Consider the following 21311-nt stretch of genomic DNA (forward strand, 5'->3'; position numbering starts at 1 on the left):
AAATTCAGCTAGAATCTTTTTAAAAAACAAACAAACCCACCATTGAGGAATTTAAGAAGTATTTTGATTTGTTGGTAGGGATTCATGAGTATAAGACAGGCCGGAGTATAAGACACACCTTAGTTTTGGGTGTGGAAAATAGGGAAACAAATCTGATTACCAGATATTCATCTGGCTAGCATCCTAGCCTGGTCATCTGCAGAACATTATTTTGTCCCCTGGTCAGGGCTTTTAAAAAAACCCTTATTCAGAGAGAGTAACAACGAAAGAGCTTGCAAGCCAGTAAGAGCCTGTAAAACTGCAGCTATAGTATCGTGGTCCAGACTCGGCCCCTTTTGTAGCACCTCTAGGAGAGCGGCTGAGCTTAAGAGTGTGAGAACACACTCAACATCTTGCAAGGCAATGATGCCCCCTCCCTCATGTTGCTAGCCATTAGTAGAGGTGCATTATTGATTCTGATCCATTTGCAAAAAGATACGACAAAGGAGGACTGTCCCAGACAATATTGCAATAGGAGGATTAGAAGTAGGAAGAGGGTCTTGCAGGTCCTCTAGTCAAACCCCCTACCCAAGCAGGGGACCCTACACCATTGTGGACAAATGCCAGTCCAATCTCCCCTTGAAAGTCTCAATGTTGCAGCTCTCACAACCTCTGCAGGCAACTTCTGTTCCACTGGTTGATGGCTCTCACCGTCAGAAAGTTCCTCCTTATTTCCAGGTTGAATCTCTCCTTGGTCAGTTTCCATCTGTTGTTCCTTGTCTGGCCTCAGAAAACAGTCTGACCCCCCTCGTCTCTGTGGCAATCCCTCAAGTATTGGAAGTACAGAGTTGGAAGGGACCTTGGAGGTCTTCTAGTCCAACCCTCTGCTTAGACAGGAAACCCTACATTACTTCAGACAGATGGTTATCCAACATCTTCTTTAAAACTTCCAGTGTTGGAGCATTCACAGCTTCTGGAGGCAAGCTGTTCCACTGATTAATTGCTCTGACTGTCAGGAAATTTCTCCTTAGTTCTAAGTTGCTTCTCTCCTTGTTTAGTTTCCACCCATTGCTTCTTGTTCTACCTTCAGGTGCTTTGGAGAATAGGTTGACTCCTTCTTCTTTGTGGCAACCCCTGAGATATTGGAAGTCCACTATCATGTCTCCCCTGGTCCTTCTCTCCAATATACTAACCATGCCCAGTTCCTGCAACTGCTCTTCGTATGTTATAGTCTCCAGTCCTGTAATCATCCTGGTTGCTCTCTTCTGCACTTTCTCCAGAATCTCAATGTCTCTTTCATATTGTGGTGTCCAAACTTGGATGTGATACTCAAAGTCTAGTCTAACTAAGACTTTATAGGGTGGTATTAGTACCTTCCTCGTCCTAGACTGTATCCGTCTATTAATGCAATTTAGGATTGCATGGGCTTTTTTGGCTGCCGCTGATACTACTAAGATACTTACAGTACAGTACTGAGACTCTGTTGGGACTACCAGAAGCCTCACTTAAAATGCTTAGCTTCAAGTCTCTGGAAAATGAGGGAAAACTAACACGACATTTGTCAAATACAGTGGTACCTCTACCTAAGAACACCTCTACTTAAGAACTTTTCTAGATAAGAACTGAGTGTTCAAGATTTTTTTTGCCTCTATTAAGAACCATTTTCTACTTAAGAACCCGAGCCAGGAAAAATTTCCCAGGAAATTTGAGAGCGGCACAAAGGCCCGGCCAGTTTCCTGCCATTCCCCCTGGGTTTTTCTCTCCGGCGCAGTGCATGGGAGGCAGCCTCGCGCCAGATGTATGGGAAGCACATGCTCCTCCTCGCCACCTCAGAGCCCCTCTTTTTTTTTAAGCCTTAAAGTTTTGGATTTTTTTGATTCCCCTCCCCTCCCCTTCTTCCTTCGGCAGCGACTGTCCTCCTCCTCTTCTTCTTCCTCCTCCTCCTCCCACCCAAATTCTGAGCTTTTATTTCTTCCCTAATGGGTTTGCACGCATTATTTTACATTGATTCCTTTGGGAAAAATCGCTTCTACTTAAGAACCTGGTCACGGAACAAATTAAGTTCTTAAGTAGAGGTATTACGAAATAATGGAGGGGAGGTGGGCTGGAGAGAATCCCACCCAAATAAATGGGCTTAGCTAATATTCGGTGTGAATTCTTGGGTATAAGAAGTCAAAGAATTCTACTTGAAAAATCCTTCCTTTCTGGGGGAGATCCTAGGCTTTGGGGCTCTTCCCTTTGATCATCTGCAGGGCAGTGCAGTGGAAATAAAGGTTTTAGAGACTCTAGCTGGAAAATGTCAAGGTGGCCTTTGACCTTCTTAACCAGCTGCTGTCTCAGATATTCTGATTTACAGGTCCCATGACTCACTCTCTCAGGCTTCTTCAGGACACCTTGAACATGGGCTAGTGGTGCGCTAGGATTTCCCTGAGAATCCTCAGCTAACTCCGTTCTTCTCCAAGGATCAATATTCCTAGCGTTACGCTTTAAATACAAATACGAGGGTCGCCCAGAAAGTAATGCACCACATTTTTTTTCTCAGCCTACAGCATTGGTACGAATGCGAAACTTTAGATATACGTTACTGGAATTGTCAGGAGTGCGTGTGTAAATTTTGCATTTCTTCAGACCAGCGGTCCCCAAACTACGGCCCGGGGGCCGCATGTGGCCTGCTGAGGCCATTTATCCGGCCCGCGGGTGAGTGACAGGAGCACAGGTGACCGTGGCTTCCTTTCCTTCTCTCACCACCTGTGTCTACCGCCGGCACCTCCCCCCAAGCCGGCGGCCATCACCGCGGGTTCCTCGGGCGGGAAAGTGAGAGAGAGAGCAACAGACAGAGCAAGAGACAGAGAAAGAAAGAGAGAGGGAGAGAGAGAGAAAGTGAGAAAAGAGAGATAGCAAGGGAGAAAAGGAAAGCAAGAGAGAAAGAGAGAGAAAGAAAATGAGAGAAAGAGTGTATGTGTGTGTGTGTGTGAGAGAGAAATCGTTTGCTAATTTGTTTTGGCTAAACTTTTTTTAAAAAAATTCTCTCAACCTACATTCAAACAATACAGTGTACCATCTAATTTTCCATGAACAAAATGCGGTATTTTGTTAGTAACTAATATCAATCATCAAAAAAGTTGCAAAAGTTTTTTTTTCTAATGTTGTCATCCAGGTACATACTTTTCTTTTAATTAAATTCCCTCCTTAATGTTCTTTCAAAAAGTACAACACCAATTATATTTCTAACTTATTAATCATTATGCCAAAATGGTTCCTTCTTTCTTTATACATTTTTCTATAAACCAAGGAAACCTTGCATAGCCAATCAGATGTTAACAAAAGAAAATTAAAAAACAAAACATTAACATATATGAATTCCAGACTTCTTCCACCCCTCTAAATAGTACATTCCCATTTTGTTTTTTTACTTTAAATTAAGGTATGTGCAGTGTGCATAGGGATTTATTCATAGTTTTTTTTATAGTCCAGCCCTCCAACAGTCCAAGGGACAGTGAACTGGCCCCCTGTGTAAAAAGTTTGGGGACCCCTGCTTCAGACAGATAGCGTAGCTGCAGCAGTGTTTCAAAATGACCTCTGTAAGTGATGGACGTTACAAGCAGCGCATCGTCATTGAGTTTCTCACTGCGGAGGAAGAAACTATTGGGAATATTCACAAACGTTTGTGTGCAGTTTATGGAGAATCTGCAGTCGACAGCAATACGGTTAGTCGCGGAAGGCATTTTGAGGATGACGAAGAGGTGATTCACACAGTGCAGAAATGGCTCCGCGACCAGAAGGAGGGGTACCAACAGGGCCTACACGCCCTTATGTCTCACTGGAGGAATGACATAGAATGGGACAAAGATTACATGGAAAAATAAGGAGTGTAGAAGAAACATTATTCTTTCTTGAGTGTAAATTTCATTGTGTTCAATAAATAATTGTTGGAGAAAAAAAATATGGTGTGTTACTTTCTGGGCAACCCTCATATTAAGAATATACATTGCAGTTATGGATCTGAGAGCAAGTATTGTAAACAATAGTGTGATAATGATTTAAAAGTTGAGAACTATCACCATTTTTGAGTTAAACCATGTAGGTACTTATCAGTGGTAGGTTCTAAATTAGATTGCCACCGGTTCACCTGTGCGTATGTGCAAAAGTGGGCAGAACCTCCTGCCGTTGTTGTTATCGGTCCTAAGAACTGATCCAAAATGGGAGCAACCTACCACTGGTACTTATCTCATTTAAGTGCTGTGTATGGAATATTACCACATTTGGAATACTGTGCTGGAGACCTCACCTATAAAAATATATTGACAAAACTGAACGGCTCCAAAGACGGGCTACAAAAATGGTGGAAGGTCTCAAGCATCAAACTGATCAGGAAAGACTTCATGGACTTCATCTGTAGAGTCTGGAGGACAGAAGGGAAAGGGGAGACGTGATCGAAACATCTCAATATGTTCAAGGGTTAAATAAGGTTCGGGAGGGAAGTGTTTGTAATAGGAAAGTGAACACAAGAACAAGGGGGCACAATCTGAGGTTAGTTGGGGGAAAGATCAGAAGCAACGTGAGAAAATATTATTTGACTGAAAGAGTAGTGGATGCTTGGAACAAACTTCCAGCAGACGTGGTCGGTCAATCCACAGGAACTGAATTTAAACATGCCTGGGATAAACATATATCCATTGTAAGATAAAATACAGGAAATAGTATAAGGGCAGACTAGATGGACCATGAGGTTTTTTTCTGCCGTTAGTCTTCTATGTTTCTATGACTGAAAGAGTAGTAGATGCTTGGAACAAACTTCCAGCAGACGTGGTTGGTCAATCCACAGGAACTGAATTGAAACATGCCTGGGATGAACATAGATCCATCCTAAGATAAAATACAGGAAATAGTATAAGGGCAAACTGGATGGACCAGGAGGTCTTTTTCTGCCGTCAATCTTCTATGTTTCTAATAATAATAATAATAATAATAATAATAATAATAATAATAATAATAATAATAATAATAATAATAAACAACCTAGAGGGCTAGAGGGATGAGTTTCTGCAGCTAAAGTGGAGCCGAATAGTTGCACCCCACGTTGACCCTCGCAGCAGGCTGGGGCCAAGCCAGGGTCGCCCGGAGCAACAACTTTCCCAGTGGCCGAAGCAGCCGTCCATTGTGCTCCGATATTGGTTGTTTCCATGTATTCATCCCTTAATGAAGGTGGATTCCTCCCAGGAGAAATATTTACGTTGGCCTCCCCAGGTGGCCGTGCTCATACCCACCAACATAGAACCAGCTGCTCCCAATCAAAACCTCTTTAGCTGGCTTGGAGGGGGCAAGAGAGAGGGGGGGTGTAGAACCCCAAGAGTCCTTCCCCTCCCCTCCGCGGAGTTGATGGGAAGTCCATTTCTCAGGCTAATCCCCCCTGGCCTTTCTTCACAACACCTTCTCCGAAAAAGTGTTTGGGAAAAGTCCTTGTGGCAAGTACACAGCGCCCTGCTGTTTGGGATTCTTCCTTGTTTGGTCCTGTGGGTCTCTCGCTCCAGCAGGGCCATTTATAAGGGGGAAGGAATTAAACAAAGCTTTGGGGAGTTCATCAACCTCCCACTGAAATTCACAGCGGCTGAATAAACTAATCCCCTCTTCAGGCCTTTCTTCCTTTCAATGGCCTCTTGCTTCAAAGACAACTTGGGGAAAGGACTTCGCACGGACTCACACTGTTCCCTCGATGGAAGTGAGCGCTGGGTATTGTGCCCGGAGCAAGTGCCTTTACAAACCCAAATGGGTTGGACAATGCCAGCCCCCTCCTGCCTTTAAAACCAGCCGAAAAGCCTCCATCTACTCTTAAGACATCCTCTTATTTTGAGACACTGTGGAGGGTGAGGATATGGCTCACATCCCCAGCTGGCTCAATGGAGGCCCGAGACACCCACACCAGCCTCGGGCTGCATATTGTGAGCCTACAGTGTTACAGGCAGAAGGGAAGTCCACAAGCTTCTAGCGAATAGAATAGAATAGAATAAGAAAGAATAGAGTAGATCAGAATAGAATTCTTTATTGGCCAAGTGTGATGGGACACACAAGGAATTTGACTTTGGTGCAGATGTTCTCAGTGTACATAAAAGAAAAATAGACATTTCTCAAGAATCAGGAAGTACAACACTCAATGATTGTCATAGGCAGTGATGGGTTCCTACGGGTACGGTCAGGTACGCAGAACTGGTAGAAAAATTTTGGTCACGTATGCAGAACTGGTAGGAAAAAAAAATGATTTTTTTTCTTTTCTTTTTTTCCCTTCTGGGTTCTGGGTATGTACACTGCTCAAAAAAAACCAACCCCCCCCCCACTGCGTAACTGACCAACATTTTTCTACTGGTTCTGCATACCTGACCATACCCGTAGGAACCCATCATTGAGTATAGACACTCCAAGAATGTTCATTCTCAAGATCACACTACTTTTAATATAAAGATCCTTGAATACAGCTCATCTGTCTGGAACCCACACCGCATTTTGGACATAAACAGCCTAGAAAATGTCCAGAGACACTTTACCAGAAGAGCCCTCCACTCCTCCACTCACAACAGAATACCCTATGCAACTAGGCTTGCAATCCTAGGTTTAGAAAGGGTAGAACTACGTCACTTTAAACCCGACCTAAGCGTAGTCCACAAAATCATCTGCTACAACGTCCTTCCTGTCAATGACTACTTCAGCTTCAACCACAACAACACATGAGCATACAACAGAAACAAACTTAAAGAAAACCGCTCCAAACTCGACTGCAGGAAATATGACTTTAGTAACCGAGTAGTTGATGCATGGAACTCACTACTGGACTCTGTAGTATCATCACCTAACCCCCAAAACTTTACCCTTGGACTGTCCACTGTTGACCTCTCCCGATTCCTAAGAGGTCAGTAAGGGCCGTGCATAAGTGCACCAGTGTGCCTTCCGTCCCCTGTCCCCATGCTTCTCTCTTACTAGTATCTTGTACATCAGTGTTTCCCAACCTTGGCAACTTGAAGATATTTGGAGTTCAACTCCCAGAATTCCCCAGCCAGCATATAAATTATTATTATTATTTATTAGATTTGTATGCCACCCTTTCTCCGTAGACTTGGAGATAAATAAATATTATTATTAATAATAACAATAATAATTATTAATATTATATAATTATATTATATATATATATATATATTATCATTAACATTATCATTATTATTATTATTATATAAATAATATTATATACCACCAATTCGTACTTGACAAAACAAACAAATAAAAAATAAAGAAAGAAATCAAGGCATGCCAAAAAGATATTTGCAAAATTGAACAGGTCCAAAGACGGGCTACAAGAATGGTGGAAGGTCTTAAGCATAAAACGTATCAGGAAAGACTTCATGGACTCAAACTGTAGAGTCTGGAGGACAGAAGGAAAAGGGGGGACATGATCGATACATTTAAATATGTTAAAGGGTTAAATAAGGTCCAGGAGGGAAGTGTTTTTAATAGGAAAGTGAACACAAGAACAAGGGGACACAATCTGAAGTTAGTTGGGGGAAAGATCAAAAGCAACATGAGAAAATATTATTTTACTGAAAGAGTAGTAGATCCTTGGAACAAACTTCCAGCAGATATGGTTGATAAATCCATAGTAACTGAATTTAAACATACCTGGGATAAACATATATCCATCCTAAGATAAAATACAAAATATAGTATAAGGGCAGACTAGATGGACCAGGAGGTCTTTTTTTGCCGTCAGTCTTCTAGGTTTCTATTACAAAAGGGCTCTTAAGACCCACCGAATATAACATGTTAACACAACTATAATCTGTACTACTGCCACACGGATGGAACGGAAGCATAGTTCCCTCTAAGCTGAGCAGTGAGCAATCGCTCACTTAAAAATCATCATCAACTCAGAGTTTTCCACACCTGCCCAGAAGCCGAGAGGGAAAGAGTGAGAGGGAAGGAGAGAGAGAAGAAGAGAGAGAAACAGATAGAAAAAAGAGAGGAAGGAAAAGAGAAAGAAAAAGAATGGGAGTAAGGAAGAGAGAAAGAAAATCAACATCTAGTTTGAAACTAGCTCAACTATTTAAGTGGCATTTTGATATTGATAGAGTTGCCCTGTTATGAGCTCACTGTTATAGACACACAGGACAGTATTTTATTTTGAAATTCTCTAAGGCAAAACAGGGTGGGTTTTTTATTTATTTGTTTGTTTGTTTATTTATTTATTTATTTATCTATTTATTATTTCTGTGCCGCCCAGTCCCGAAGAGACTGCCGCTCAGACACTATACTTTTCCGCCCACCCCCCCAAAAAATTAGAGGGAACACTGAACGGAAGGGGGCAAAAAAAGGATAATTTTCCCCCCAAAGTTTCCCCCCCCCTGCTCTGGCTTTCGTCTAAGTTCCATTGCTGCCGACCAAAGTGAGCGCAATCCATCCGCGGACGTAGGGACAATTTATAAGCCACCTGGGAACACTAATCCTCCTCTCTGGGTGCCAAGATGCAGAGAGGAGCCATCTGAGAAAAGTCACCCACTTGTTGTGGGCTCACATTCCTGCACAGAGGCCAAAAACTCCTGATTAACATCCATCTCAAAGCAGGCAATTGACTCTTTTCAAATGCCTATTCAATCCCCTTGCTATCCTGGAGTAAGTTGCAGGCTGGGTAGGTTACTCAAAAGACCAATCCCCTTTTTTTCTTTCCCCCTCCTCCTTGGAGCACTTTTCAAAATGTGATCTCCTTTTGTAACACAGGAGACGGGGACCACATCTGGTGCCGAATTGGATGGATTTGGGGTTAATTCAAGTCTGGCAGTTTTGAAGCCGGACGAGGAGGAAGGATTAGCAATCCTGGCTAGTACAAAGCAGGGTCCTTTGCTATCTTTAATTGGTTTTAACTTCTCTCGGTGGGATCTCAAACTATCACCTAGAATAGAACAGGGATTCTTTATTGCCCAAGTGTGATTGGCTACACAAAGGAATTTGTCTTTGGTGCAGATGCTCTCAGTGTACACTAGAAGACAAGAGACATTTGTCAAGAATCAGGAGGGACAACACTTAATGATTGCCATAGGGTACAAATAAATGAGTAAACAATCAATATTTCAATATTACAATCAATTCCATCTCTCCGTCCATTACCCTGGGGGGGGGGAATTATTGACCCCCTCGGAGAAGGTCCACAACTTGGGCGTCCTCCTTGATCCACAACTCACATTAGAGAAACATCTTTCAGCTATGGTGAGGGGGGCATTTGCCCAGGTTCGCCTGGTGCACCAGTTGCGGCCCTATTTGGACCGGGAGTCACTGCTCACAGTCACTCATGCCCTCATCACCTCGAGGTTTGACTACTGTAATGGTCTCTACATGGGGCTACCTTTGAAGAGGGTTCGGAAACTTTAGATCGTGCAGAATGCAGCTGCGAGAGCAATCATGGGCTTTCCCAAGCATGCCCATGTTTCACCAACACTCCGCAGTCCGCATTGGTTGCCGATCAGTTTTCGGTCACAATTCAAAGTGTTGGTTATGACCTATAAAGCCCTTCATGGCATCGGACCTGAATATCTCCAGGACTGCCTTCTGCCGCACGAATCCCAGCGACCAGTTAGGTCCCGCAGAGTTGGCCTTCTCCGGGTCCCGTCGACTAAACAATGTCATTTGGCGGGACCCAGGGGAAGAGCCTTCTCTGTGGTGGCCCCGGCCCTCTGGAACCAACTCCCCTCAGAGATCAGAATTGCCCCCACCCTCCTTGCCTTTCGTAAACTTCTCAAAACCCACCTCTGCCGTCAGGCATGGGGGAATTGAAATATCTTCCCAAGGCCTATATAATTTATGTATGGTGTGTTGTGTGCATGTTTTTTTAAATTATGGGTTTTTAACTTCGTATTATTAGATTTGTATTGTACATTGTTTCTATCACTGCTGTGAGCCGCCCCGAGTCTATGGAGAGGGGCGGCATACAAATTTAATACATAAAATAAATAAAAATAAATAAATTAATTAATAGAAATCTTAAGGATGCAAGCAATAGATTACAGTCATAGTCAATGGGAGGAGATGGGTGATAGGAATGATGAGAAAAAACTGGTAGTGATAGTAGTGCAGACTTAGTAAATAGTTTGTCAGTGTTGAGGGGATTATGTATGACTGTAACTTGTTGCTTGTATCCTTAAATTTTTTATTAATATTGATTGACCTGTGTAATAGGCGGCGGCTTCGCTGCTACGTTCTTTATCTAGCTGTCTTGGTTCAGAAACAATAGTCCAAGGAAGCACCAATACTAAGAGAGTGATACTGCCCTCTACTGGACAGGAAAAGCATACCTGAGCGGTATTTTGACACCACACGGCCTGTTATTTTGAAAACAGCAAAAATGAAACCACACAACCAAAGGGTGGAAAGTACAGTGGTCCCTCGATTTTCGCGGGTTCGAACTTTGCGAAAAGTCTATACCACGGTTTTTCAAAAATATTAATTAAAAAATACTTTGCGGGTTTTTCCCCTATACCAGTTTTTTCCGCCCGATGACATCATACGTCATTACCAAACTTTTGTCCACCTTTAATAAATATTTTTTTTAAATAAACTTTAATAAATAAACATGGAGAGTAATAATCTGAATGGTTGCTAAGGGAATGAGAAATTGCAGTTTAGGGGTTTAAAGTGTTCAGGGAAGGCTTGGGATACTGTTCATAGCCAAAAATAGTGTATTTACTTCCGCATCTCTACTTCGCGGAAATTCGACTTTCGCGGGCAGTCTCGGAACGCATGCCCCGCGAAAATCAAGGGAACACTGTACTTCATTTCATGACCTTTCCTGCCACAATTGTGAACCACAGTGGTTAAGTTAGTAACATGGGTGTGACGTGAACCTGGCTTCCATATCGACTTTGCAATCAATCAACCAACCAACCAACCAACCAACCAACCAACCATTCAAAAATAAAAAAAATAAATAAGAAATATGTGGATTTGTCCTATAGCCAATGTTTCTCATTCATGAGACAAATTCATATAAAACTTCATTCTGATAAATTGTGTTCCATGTATTTAATTTTGGATCTTTCGTCATAAAGGCAGAAGACTATTAATTTCCAATTCAAACCTATACAAAACCAGATTACGCATAATTTTGCTTATCGGTCATATTAAATGTTAGCAATTTAAACGAACTGATGCAATTTAGCCTTTTAATTATAAATTTATATCGTGGTAATAAATGTAAGAAAATACCGTATTTGTAATTTCCATTCTATAGTCTTGAAAAATTTTAGTTGATTTTTAAACCATCATATTTACCCTTTAATTAATTCGATTAAACCCTAGGGGAATCTATGTGAAACTGGATACGCCTGTTAGCTGAGAGTGAGATCATATATGATCAATACTGAGAAAAATTATTCAGCTTTTTCAATCAGGGTAGCTTTGAACTTAGAAGAATTCCTCCTCCCTTACCGGAACCATTTCAATAGTATTCTGATTATTTGAGTTATGTATGAAGCTCAGAACAATCCATTGTAAACTTAAAACAACGATGGGGACCTTGAACTTTTAGCTTTATCTCAATCAAGGGAAGAGCCAGTAATTAAATTTATTATAATTGAAAAGGCTGACCACTCAACATGTAATTCAGACATAGAAGGGATACAATTGGTGTAATAATAACCACCTGAGATGGGATTGGAATTTTATTTTTGATTCAGATGTGTGCATAAGTGCACCATTGTGCCTTCCGTCCCCTGTCCTAACATTTCTCTCTTACTAGTATCGTGTAAATAAACATTGTTATATCTTTGTATACTACCAATTTGTACTTAAAGAAAGAAAAACAAGTATTTATTCTTATTTATTTTTGTTTTTGACTTCTCTTTCATTATTTTGATTTATTTGTTTAATTGGCTACTTTTTTTGTTTTGTTTTAGGAGTTATGTGGAAGTCTGATTACATGTTAGGACATACTGATGCAGAAATATTAAAACATAGAAACATAGAAGACTGACGGCAGAAAAAGACCTCCTGGTCCATCTAGTCTGCCCTTATACTATTTCCTGTATTTTATCTTACAATGGATCTATGTTTATCCCAGGCATGTTTAAATTCAGTTACTGTGGATTTACCAACCATGTCTGCTGGAAGTTTGTTCCAAGCATCTACTACTATTTCAGTGAAATAATATTTTCTCACGTTGCTTTTGATCTTTCCCCCAACTAACTTCAGATTGTGTCCCCTTGTTCTTGTGTTCACTTTCCTATTAAAAACACTTCCCTCCTGAACCTTATTTAAGGAGGGAAGTGTTTTTAACTGAATTTAAACATGCCTGGAATAAACATAAATCCATTGTAAGATGGATATATAAAATATGTAAAAGATATGTAAAAGTTCAAGAGGATTCACAAACATAAATTACTGTACTTCTGACTTATATATTTAGTGAAGCCCAGTGATTATTCCCACTTCTAGGAAGAATTAACAAATGAAAAACTCAATTAACCCACACATCAGTGTATAACTATATTTATTTTTTGGTTTCCTTATGCAATTCAGACTTCTCGCGCCCAATACATAAGGACCCATCATTTTGTAATTTTTCTCCTCTCTTTATGAACAAAGTGATAGGATACAAGTTACACCTGGAAAGAACAATCTTTGCTCTTCCATGAAGACCTTTAAAACAAGACATAGGTAAAACATAATGTCAAGGTCAGAAAATAAGACAACCCCCCCCCCCTCTTGAAACTCCGGATACTTTCACATCTCATAGTGCTTCAGTGACAGTGGCTCAGTATCGGAGGAGTCTCTGTTCTCCAAATAGACCTTATCGTAAGGAAACTGCTTTGGCATCTGAAATGACAGGAGACACAGCAAAAACCAATCAATAACATGGAATGCTTAAAACGCAGCATCTCATACTAGGAGGTGCAAATACACCAGAATCAGAATAAGTTTGGTTTAAAAATGGGACGCAGGGGGGTGGGATTTCGGGAGGCCTAAAACGGCTGTACAGTGGGGCCTCTACTTACGAACTTCATTCGTTCCGTGACCAGGTTCTTAAGTAGAAAAAGTTTGTAAGAAGCAGCAATTTTCCCCATAGGAATCAATGTAAAAGCAAATAAGGCGTGCGATTGGGGAAACTGCAGGGAGGGGGGAGGCCCTGTTTCCTCCCAGGAGAATCCTAGAGAGGCCCCACGGAGGCTTCTCCCCGCCTTTTCAGGCCCTGTTTCCTCCCAGGAGATTCCTAGAGAGGCCCCATGGAGGCTTCTCCCCATCTTTTCCGGCCCTATTCCCAGAGACGCCCCACAGAGCTTCTCCCCGCCTTTTCTGGACCTGTTTCCTCCCCGGAGATTCCTAGAGCGGCCCCACGGAGGCCTCTCCCCACATTTTCAGGCCCTGTTTCCTCCCAGGAGATTCCTAGAGAGGCCCCACGGAAGCTTCTCCCCTTTTCCGGCCCTGTTTCCTCCCAGATGATTCCTAGAGCGGCCCCACGGAGGCTTCTCCCCACCTTTTCAGGCCCTGCTTCCTCCCAGGAGATTCCTAGAGAGGCCCCATGGAGGCTTCTCCCCATCTTTTCCGGCCCTATTCCTAGAGACACCCCATGGAGGCTTCTCCCCATCTTTTCTGGCCCTGTTTCCGCCCAGGAGATTCCTAGAGAGGCCCCGCGGAAGCTTCTCCCCGCCTTTTCCGGCCCTGTTTCCTCTCAGGAGATTCCTAAAGAGGCCCTATGGAGGCTTCTCCCTGCCTTTTCTGGTTACAGTTTCAGAGGCTGGGATTTGTAAGTGGAGAATGGTTTCTGAGAAGAGGCAAAAAAATCTTGAACACCCGGTTTTTATCTAGAACAGTTCATAAATAGAGGCGTTCTTAGGTAGAGGTACCACTGTATTCAGTGTACTGTATAAGACACACCGACAACACCACCCTCTTTTAGCGGGGAAAAAGGTGCATCTTATATATACGGTGTCTCTCGCTTTATCCCTTTTAACAATATCTCTTCTTGACTGGATCATTCATTATTTCATTCATTCATTTATTGGATTTATATGTCGCCCCTCTCCGAGGACTCAGGGCAGCTTACAGCATATAAAAGAAAACAATGTAATACGATGTCATGATCCAAAACATTTAAATATGTTAAAGGGTTAAATAAGGCTCAGGAGGGAAGTGTTTTTAATAGGAAAGTGAACACAAGAACAAGGGGGCACAATCTGAGGTTAGTTGGGAGAAAGATAAAAATATTATTTGACTGAAAGAGTCGTAGATGCTTGGAACAAAATTCCAGCAGACGTGGTTGGTCAATCCACAGGAACTGAATTTAAACATGCCTGGGATAAACATAGATCCATCCTAAGATAAAATACAGGAAATAGTATAAGGGCAGACTAGATGGACCATGAGGTCTTTTGCTGCCGTCAATCTTCTATGTGTCTATGTTACAATAAATCTAAAATCCCCAATCATTAAAAGTCAGACATTTCCACACAGACCCGTAGGTAATCTGATTAAAATGTTTTAAATCTAGAGGCAGGGTTTTTTTTTTTGCAGCTCTCCCCAACCACATGGATTCAAGATTTCTCAGGGAGGGGGGGGGATTCAGAACTTACCACCGGTTGGTATGCAGGAAAGATTTCACCCAGAATAGACATGACTAGCATGATGGCGAGAAACCCAAAGAGATACCTCTTCATGATATGCCAGGAAACATGAGTCGGAGACGTGTCCACCCGTGTCCGCACAAACAAATCGAAGTTCCGGTGCAACTGATTTTAAAAAAAAAGAAAAAAGATAAGAGACAGGATTAAACATTGCAGCGACAGATTTATACTGTTATATACAAAGTTGCTGCTGAGAATATTATCAACCAGTCGTTTCCCAGAGAAAAATCCAACCACCCCATTTCGCTTATAAATCTTCTCTCTGAGTTCTGAAAACTCTGATCACTAAGCAAAAGTTAATTGTTCTAACAGTTAGGAAATTTCTCCTTAGTTGCTTCTCTCCTTGTTTAGTTTCCACCCATTGCTTCTTGTTCTACCCTCAGGTGCTTTGGAGAATAGGTTGACTCCTTCTTCTTTGGGGCAACCCCTGAGAAGACTGCCCTCATGTCTCCCCTGGTCCTTCTTTTCATCAAACTAGCCATGCCCAATTCCTGCAACCGTTCTTCATGTGTTTTAGCCTCCGGTCCCCTAGTCATCTTTGTTGCTCCTCTCTACACTTTTTCTAGAGTCTCAACACCCTTTAAAAATATATATCTATATATCTATCCTAGTCTCCCTTAATTTTCAAATTCAGCAAAAAAACGTGTGCCATATCTATCTATCTATCTATCTATCTATCTATCTATCTATCTATCTATCTATCTAACAAATAATATCTAATAAATCTAATAAATAAATAGAATATCTATCTATCTATCAATCTATCTATCTAATAAATAATATCTAATAAATAAATAGAATATCTATCTATCTATCTATCTAATAAATAATATCTAATACATCTAATAAATAAATAGAATATCTATCTACCTATCTACCTACCTACCTACCTACCTTTCTACCTATCTACCTACCTACCTACCTACCTACCTACCTACCTATCTATCTATCTATCTATCTATCTATCTATCTATCTATCTATCTATCTATCTATCTGCCTGTCTGTCTGTCTATCTACCTACCTCTACCTACCTACCTACCTCTACCTACCTACCGACCTGTCTGTCTGTCTATCTACCTACCTACCTGCCTGCCTGCCTGCCTGCCTGCCTATCTATCTATCTATCTATCTATATTTATTTTAATTTTCTTGCTTTTCACCCATAGCCGCCCCCCTCCCTTCCCCCAGTTCTTTCTTATTCATAGCCCCAGCCAGATAAGAGTTCTCGACAATTTCTTCTTTATGCCTTCATTGGCCTTATCCCTTTCCACCCATGCAAAATAAAGTTTCCATTTTATTTCTTATCCTTTCAGCTTTTGCATCCCATGAACAGTTCAGTGAGATAATGTAAGTTATTTCCATTTGTACTTGTTGGAATATATAACCGTTCCATCGTTTTAGTGTCCATTTACTTTTATCCTTCCATCCCTATACTATAGTTGCAGCTTTTATCATAGTCCTCAATACTTCTTGTTCTTCTGTCTTCATTCCTTGAGTTTCTCTAATACCTCCTTCCATTATGTCCCATCCTACCCGCAATTCATTTTTAACTATTCCATTTATATTTTTCAATACTAAAGTCCAGAACTTTTGAATCTCCTCACATTCCCACCAGAGATGTGTGTACCACACCACTGCACGAACCACAACGCCAGCATTTAGGGCTTAATCCCCCAACCATATATGCCAACTGGGCAGGACTTCTATACCATTTAAAATATATTTTCCTTTCCATTTCCTGAAACTTCTCTATTTTAATTTTTTGCATCTCTCTCATTATTCCTTCTACTCTTCCGTCTGTTAAATTAAAATCCTTACTCCATTTATTCTTAATTTGATTCAGCATATATTTCTTATCACCTGTCATTAATTTATATATCGCTTTAGTCCCCTTAATCCTTTCTCTCTAGATTTCAAAATTATATCTATTTTATTTTCTCTCAGACCTGTTTTTATTCATCTATTAGCTCACTCCATCTTAACCAATGTTGGGGTCCACCTGTTTGTATTATCTCATTGATTTTCATTAATTCACCCCCTTCTTTATATAAATCTTTTATTTGATTACAGTGTTCCCTCGATTTCCGCAGGGGATGCGTTCAAAGACTGCCCGCGAAAGTCAAATTTCCACAAAGTAGAGATGCAGAAGTAAATACACCATTTTTGGCTATGGACAGTATCACAAGCCTTCCCTTAAGACTTTAAACCCCTAAATTACAATTTCCCATTCCCTTAGCAACCATTTACTCACCATTACTGGTACTCACCATTGAATAAGACACTTAGTGATCCTGATATTTATAAACATAATTATTTATTAACAATAATTATTATTTTTGTTATTTATTTGCAAAAATTATTAGTTTGGCGATGGCATATGACGTCATCGGGTGGGAAAAACCGTGGTATAGGGAAAAAAACGGGAAGTATTTTTTAATTTATATTTTTTGAAAAACCGTGGTATAGGCTATTCGCAAAGTTCGAACCCGCGAAAATCGAGGGAACACTGTATACCCATTTATTTCTAACCCTATTACACTTCTTATAGAGGCCCATTTTGATATTCCTTGCTTTCACGCTTCCTGCCATCTACTCCGTACTTTAAATGCTACTTTCCTGGGTTCTCAACATCCTTTTTGCATTGTGGCGACCAAACTGGATGCAGTGTGGCCTTATAACACTTATAATACACCTGTATTAACTCTTCGCGTGGTCTTGATTCTCTCCCTCTGTTGAGGCAGCCCAGAACTGTGTTGGCTGTTTTGGCAGCTGCTGCAAATGTGGGATTTTTAATGTGGGATTCTGGATTACAAACTGAATTGAAAAATAGGCAGACCCCAAATTAATTCTCCCTCTTACCGGTTCTCCAAAATTGCGCCTCAGTTCAGGGAAATCCCACTCGTACCAAGGATCTCTTTCTTGGGCAGATTTATCTGGGAGTTTGGGATAGTCCCCGCAACTACGAAGAGACGACAAGAGAGCTTTGGACCATCGGCAAGCATTTTATGGACCCCAAATTGTCCCTAAACCTTTGCAATGCTTAAGTTAAAAAACAAACAAACAAACTCTGTGGGCCCTTACTGGCCGTAATGAGGTTTGAGGGAGGAGGTGGTCCTGTAAGTAGTCAGGCCCCGAGCCATTTAGGGCTTTAAAGGTAATAACCAACACCTTGAATTGGGTTCGGAGACTGATTGGCAACCCACCATTAAGGAACTACCCCATGTCAGTTCAGTGAAGCAGTAGAAGTGATGTTCTGGTGTCTTGGAGCTGTAAGGGTCTGGATGGGAGTCAACAGGCTAAAGCTCAACCCCAACAAGGCTGAATGGCTGTCACAATCCTGATATCCCCTTCGGAGAGGGGCAGCATACAAATCTAATAAATAGTTGCGGCCCTACCTGGACCGGGAGTCACTGCTCACGGTCACTCATGCCCTCATCACCTCGAGGCTCGACTACTGCAATGCTCTCTACATGGGGATACCTTTGAAGAGTGTTCGGAAACTTCAGATCGTGCAGAATGCAGCTGCGAGAGCAGTCATGGGCTTCCCCAGGTATGCCCATGTCACATCAACACTCCGCAGTCTGCATTGGTTGCCGATCAGTTTCCGGTCACAATTCAAAGTGTTGGTTATGACCTATAAAGCCCTTCATGGCACCGGACCAGATTATCTCAGGGACCGCCTTCTGCCGCACAAATCCCAGCGACCGGTTAGGTCCCACAGAGTTGGCCTTCTCCAGGTCCCGTCAACTAAACAATGTCACTTGGCGGGACCCAGGGGAAGAGCCTTCTCCCTGGCCCTCTGGAACCAACTCCCCCCAGAGATTAAAATTGCCCCCACCCTCCTCACCTTTCGTAAACTTCTTAAAACCCACCTCTGCCGCCAGGCCTTTACAATTTTATACATGGTATGTCTGCAGGTATGTTTGGTTTTTTATATTAATGGGTTTTTAATCATTTTTACTATTGGATTATTATTGTATGCTGTCTTATTATTGCTGTTAGCTGCCCCGAGTCTCCGGAGAGGGGCAGCATACAAATCCAATAAGTAAGTAAGTAAGTAAGTAAGTAAGTAAGTAAGTAAGTAAGTAAGTAAGTAAGTAAGTAAGTAAGTAAGTAAGTGTCTGGATGGGAGTCAACAGGCTAAAGCTCAACCCCAACAAGCTCAACCCCGACAAGACTGAATGGCTGTCACAATCCTGACATCCCCTTCGGAGAGGGGCGGCATACAAATCTAATAAATAATAATAGTAATAGTAGTAGTAGTAATAATAATAATAATAATAATAATAATAATAATCACAACATTGGTTCCTATCTTCCGTCCAATATCTGGTTTCTTGGATATACGAATGCAACCTACCCCACACCATCATCTGGATAGGTCTTATAGTCTTGCAGTATCAGGTTGTATTTCTTTGCAGCCGCTGCTTCCTCTTCGGGAGTCTTGGGGTAGGCTCCCGGAAGCATATGTCTGGGCAGATCCGCAGCTACAAACAGAAAGAGCAAGAACTCAAAAGATAGCGTAGAGAAAAAAAAATGCGGTGCAAATGATAAAGTCTGGATTATTTGTATACGTATCCTGAGTTTTACAAAGAAACCAAGGTGGTGCATCTAGCCAACACATCTCCCTCCTCCTATTTTCTGCATTAACAACCATCCTCTGAAAGGAGTTGGACTGAGATGAGCTTTCATGGCTAAAGGCAGGACTAGAGCATAAAAACATAGAAGATTGACAGCAGAAAAAGACCTCCTGGTCCATCTAGTCTGCCCTTATACTATTTCCTGCATTTTATCTTACAATGGATATATGTTTATCCCAGGCATGTTTCAATTCAGTGACTGTGGATTGACCAACCACGTCTGCTGGAAGTTTGTTCCAAGCATCTACTACTCTTTCAGTGAAATAATATTTTCTCACGTTGCTTTTGATCTTTCCCCCAACTAACTTCAGATTGTGTCCCCTTGTTCTTGGGTTCACTTTCCTATTAAAAACACTTCCCTCCTGGACCTTATTTAACCCTTTAACGTATTTAAATGTTTCGATCATGTCCCCCCTTTTCCTTCTGTCCTCCAGACTATACAGATTGAGTCCATTAAGTCTTTCCTGATACATTTTATGCTTAAGACCTTCCACCATTCTTGTAGAACTCGGAGTCTCCAGCTTTCTACTCTGGTGCCTTAACCACTGACTAGACAACAGGGTCTCTCTTTGCCTTTACTGACTACACCAACAAGGTAATACGGAATAAAAACCTATAATGTTATTTAATTTGCATTAACAGAATACATGAATCCACTACTCATCTCAGAGTAAATTCAGATGGGATATTTAAGACTGGTTTGCGAATGACAATGATCGAGGTTACTTTTAATATAATTGTAGTGAAAATAGAATTTACAAAAAGGTAAATATTGCAGAATATTTATCTATATTTATGCTATGTCACTAAGCTTCCTTTCATACCGAATAAAAGCAAATTATTAATGTATGTTAAAAAAAATATATGTATATTCTTTTTAACATACATTAATAATTTGCTCTTATTCGGTATGAAAGGAAGCTTAGTATATATATATAAACTATATTTACAGCAGCACGAAGCTTACAACTTCAGCCTGATGATGGTGAATGTGATTTCACCGAAACGTCGCATAGACACTCAAAATATTACACGGGGGTTTAAAGAAATCGTATTTAAATTTTAAAAAATCCTATTTAATTAAAAAAAAAATCCTATTTAAATTTTTTTAAAATCCAATATAAAAAAAAAAATCCTATTTTTTAATATTAAAAACAAAACAAACAAAACACCACGGGTTTTTATCCCCCCTGCCCAGAAACCGAGAGGCTCTCAGCCATCCACTATTATAAGCCTTGGCGGACTTCAACTCCCAGAATTCCTCAGCCAGACTTCGCTGAAGCTTTGCCGGCTGAGGGATTATGGGAGTTGAAGTCCGCCAAGAGCCCAGGCGACCCCCGCCAGCCCCCTCCCAGAGGCCGGCCCCTCCCAGAGGCCAAACTGCAAGCCCCTCCCCCCCTTCCTCCACCCGAGACTCACGGACCCAGGCGCCGGCTGCCACCTCCCGGGGCTAACGTCCAGGCGAGCGGGCGGAGGAGGGCGCGGAGGCGGCCCTGAGCAACGGCGGCGGCCATCGCGTCTCTCAAGGACGGCCGCCGGATGGACAGCTGGAGGACTTCCGGTTGGCCAGAGAGTTTTCCTGAAAGAGAGCGGCTGGCCTCACAAGGGCGGACCCGGAAATGGCTTGCGCCGCAAGGGGGCGCCAGACGCTCGAAGCCCCTACTGCGCTTCCCGAGCCAGAAGGGGGAGCCGAGTGTTGAAGGGACTCGATGTTCCTTCTTCGGTTCCGGATGTGTGTCGCCTCCCCGCGCTCTTCGTTCCGCCCTCGCCACCTGCAGAGCGTTTGTTTTATGTGTTTGACTTAGGCCTCTCTCATAAACTTAAAAAGTAAAACAGAATACACACACACACACATACAAACACAAATACACACACACACAAACATACACATACACACAGATATACAAACACACACAAACGCACATAAATACATACACACGGACACTGAAATACACATACATAAACACACACACATACACGCAAAAATACACACATACACGCACATAATGGGGTTTTTAGTGGTTTTTTTAATTATTAGAT

The 21311-nt window shown here is 41.7% G+C and overlaps 1 protein-coding gene across 1 annotated transcript; it reads right to left on the reverse strand.

The window, feature by feature from the left end:
• Window positions 1–12482: 12482 nt before the first annotated feature.
• NDUFB8 (NADH:ubiquinone oxidoreductase subunit B8) lies at window positions 12483–20854 on the reverse strand. Its single transcript, XM_070751967.1, has 5 exons — window positions 20695–20854; window positions 18992–19118; window positions 17491–17590; window positions 14580–14735; window positions 12483–12825 (listed from the first exon to the last, which is right to left on the reverse strand). Exons 1-5 carry the CDS (start codon window positions 20783–20785, stop codon window positions 12733–12735), a joined length of 567 nt encoding a protein of 188 aa, XP_070608068.1. The 5' UTR covers window positions 20786–20854; the 3' UTR covers window positions 12483–12732.
• Between the last annotated feature and the right edge of the window lie 457 nt (window positions 20855–21311).

The sequence above is a fragment of the Erythrolamprus reginae genome, chromosome 5 (assembly GCF_031021105.1).
Source record: "Erythrolamprus reginae isolate rEryReg1 chromosome 5, rEryReg1.hap1, whole genome shotgun sequence".
NCBI classification, from domain to species: Eukaryota; Metazoa; Chordata; class Lepidosauria; order Squamata; family Dipsadidae; genus Erythrolamprus; species Erythrolamprus reginae.

Bases quoted from the DNA above. Each gene is read 5' to 3' on its own strand.
- NDUFB8 (XM_070751967.1), bottom strand. From the start codon at position 20,785: ATGGCCGCCGCCGTTGCTCAGGGCCGCCTCCGCGCCCTCCTCCGCCCG. The intron at 19,119-20,694 runs GTCCGTGAGTCT...TTCTGTTTGTAG, and splicing joins AGGTGGCAGCCGGCGCCTGG to CTGCGGATCTGCCCAGACAT. The intron at 12,826-14,579 runs GTAAGTTCTGAA...CTGTCATTTCAG, and splicing joins TTCCTGCATACCAACCGGTG to ATGCCAAAGCAGTTTCCTTA.